General features: G+C 44.2%; 1 protein-coding gene across 1 annotated transcript in view; it reads right to left on the bottom strand.

Moving 5' to 3' along the window:
• ptgfrnb (prostaglandin F2 receptor inhibitor b) overlaps positions 1–2086 on the bottom strand; it is a 70204-nt gene extending 68118 nt beyond the window's left edge. The window contains exon 1 of the mRNA XM_037696594.1: positions 2037–2086. Coding sequence (XP_037552522.1) covers positions 2037–2082 — 46 coding nt within the window. The 5' untranslated portion in view covers positions 2083–2086. The remainder of the gene's footprint in view (positions 1–2036) is intronic.
• Between the last annotated feature and the right edge of the window lie 729 nt (positions 2087–2815).

Raw genomic sequence — 2815 nt, 5'->3', positions numbered from 1 at the left:
TGTTAGCAGCGTGGTCCTGTTGGCAGCGTGGTAATGTTAGCAGCGTGGTCCTGTTGGCAGCGTGGTAATGTTGGCAGCGTGGTAATGTTAGCAGCATGGTCCTGTTAGCAGCATAGTCCTGTTAGCAGCATGGTCCTGTTAGCAGCGTGAACCTGTTGCACACAACTTTTTTGCAAACCATACTGATTATTACATTTCCCTGCAGGATAAAGACCACTTCTTGTAGTGGACCGTAGACTGAGGAAGTCCTCTGGATGGGGGACGAAACGCTTCTCTCTTAAAGAAACTGGTCCAGACGACACGATGTAACTTTTGTCGTTATCTACCTGAATGATCGAGCTTACAAACCTTCCACTTCTCACATTTCAAACCTGCGCACAGACTGAACCTAAAGCACTTTGTTGGGAACGGAGACGCTTGAAGTTCTGAGAAGAACAACCGACGTGTTGTCAGACTGAGGGAGACGAGAAGGTTCTGGATCTGATCCAGGGACCAGGCAGGATCAGGTTTGTTTTGCAGACGTTTGTAAACTGTCGTCTTCGCTGCTTCAACTTCCCTCACGGAGAACATGGAGTGGTCGAGTCTACACGGCTCTGGACAGACCACGTCCTCTACAAACATGAAGGAACTTCCCTAAAACTTGTTCATGTCTGAGGTCATGTGATGTGATGTGAAACCAACAAATCTGAAGTCTTCCATTTGATTTCCTCATCAAAGTCGACTTTAAAGAAACTTCACGTGTTGCTTTCAGGATTTAAAGCTCCTGTAGGAAACTCCTGGGGGGGTCTTCAATTAAAAACAGATGTTTGCTCCGTGAGAACCTCTGGTTCTGCTTCAAGGGTCCAAGGCTACGACTTCATGAATCCGGTGAGGCGTTCAGGTGCTCCGTGACAAAATCTGACAGACCTCTTCCTCCTGCAATGCGTTTAATGTTTGCACACACAGTTGGAGAGAAACGTGCACTGCATGCGAGGAGGCGACATCTGATCATCTTCCACTGAACTAATTTAAGACACACACACGTGCGCACGCTCATAAACATATGGCAGCTCCAGCGCTCAGGTAGGTCAGTGAACAAGTCCATGTTTGTCCCTTTGAGCGAGGCGGGCCTCAAACCAGTCTGACAGTTACCTGAAACTGGTCCTGGTCCTGATAAGAACCGGACCAGCTGGACCAACACTCAGCTGCTGGTGCACGCTGCAGAAAGAGGCAGAACCAGCAGCTGTCTGACAATAAATGAACATAAAACTTGACAAAAAGGAAAGCAGTGTCACAACATGTTAAGATATAACTTCATGTTGGTATTTAAATGAGTCCAGTCAGGCTGAGATAACACAACCGACATCTCCATGACTGAGGAGGTTATCACTACAATAAAGCTTAATTAAAACTCATATATGTTATTTTACTACTGAACATGACTCACTTTGTAAAAGTAGTAGACTAAAGTGAAAGTGGGCGGACAACACACGCTGGTGTTTTTCCACTTGTCAGTTTTTACATGTTTAGGCAGCTTGAAGTGGAACTGGGTACAATTTACCCTCACTATTTTTTACTGCACCAAATTCTATTTAGGAATTTAGCATTTTTATATAATATTTCCATCCTAAGGAGTATAGCTTGCTACAATACAATCAACTTACAATGTTTTATTGCATAGGATGTGCTCTTTTATTCGGCTTGAATAAATAAGTCTACAATTCACTAAAATGGCAGCTTTTTGGATCCATATCTGTTGCAGTCGTTCATTTCTTCCATCGATATCGACTATAGACGACCGCAGCTAGCAGTAAGATTCAGCATGAAAAGTTGAAATATGTTAAAAACAGCTAAAGATTTATACATTGTGTTAACGCCGAATGGACAGGTGATGCTTATAGATGCTAAATATGTTTTTAATAATCTTGTTAACAGCATTTAAATGCGACGGCTAACAATAAATCTTATATTCGCACTTTTCCGAACGGGGTTTCGCATGGAATTGTCAGCCCAGACTGCCATTGGAATTAATTATCCAGCACAGAGACGGGTCTTACCGACTAATAGAAGCCCACAGAGGAGCGTCGGGAGGCGGGTAAACATGTCTCCGCTGGTGCCTTTTTAAAATAATCCCCCACGTCCTGAGTCCCGCGTCGGGACGAGAAGAAGACCGTCTGCCTCCCGCCGCGGGGGGGCCAGTCCAGTAAAACAACTCGGGGAGTCCGAACCGAGCCCAAAGAAACGGAGTCCGGACCGGAGCGTTCACACGACTCCCACTCTCACATGACGGATCCGGTTTAACGAGTGAGCAGAGAGTTAGACAGGCTGAAGGAGCGACAGACAGGATGACTGAGGAGGAGGAGGAGGAAGAGCCGGAAGTTAGGTGAGGAAGCAGGGAGGTCCCAGGTGGAGAAAACACGGATTATAATCAGATTATTCTCGGACAAACTCACGGATTTCTCCCAGATTATCAGTCCTGAGCCAATCCGACGAAACAAGAGAAGAAGAAAAAAATGTTAATTTAATTTTTTACCTTGTAAAAACTGACATTTTTATTTTAACTACTGGGCCCCGCCCACTTTACTTTAAAACTACCGTTTTATGAACGCTAATGCGCATGCGTCAACTCTGTTCTTGGCGCCACAAACGATTTCCCTTAAAGTAACTGGTCCGGATGAAACTATTTAACCGTTTTTGTAATTATAAATTAGTTGTATTGATATTTGCCATAATTTAACCTGATTTCTTATTCTGTGATGGTAAAACGAAGCGATTAAATTAAAGACATTCTCCCATATTGTTTGGACTTGGAACACCGACCATGATAACGTGATAA

The sequence above is a fragment of the Nematolebias whitei genome, chromosome 23 (assembly GCF_014905685.2).
Source record: "Nematolebias whitei isolate Nwh7 chromosome 23, NemWhi1, whole genome shotgun sequence".
Classification (NCBI taxonomy): Eukaryota; Metazoa; Chordata; class Actinopteri; order Cyprinodontiformes; family Rivulidae; genus Nematolebias; species Nematolebias whitei.
This window is presented reverse-complemented; position numbering and strand designations above follow the sequence as displayed.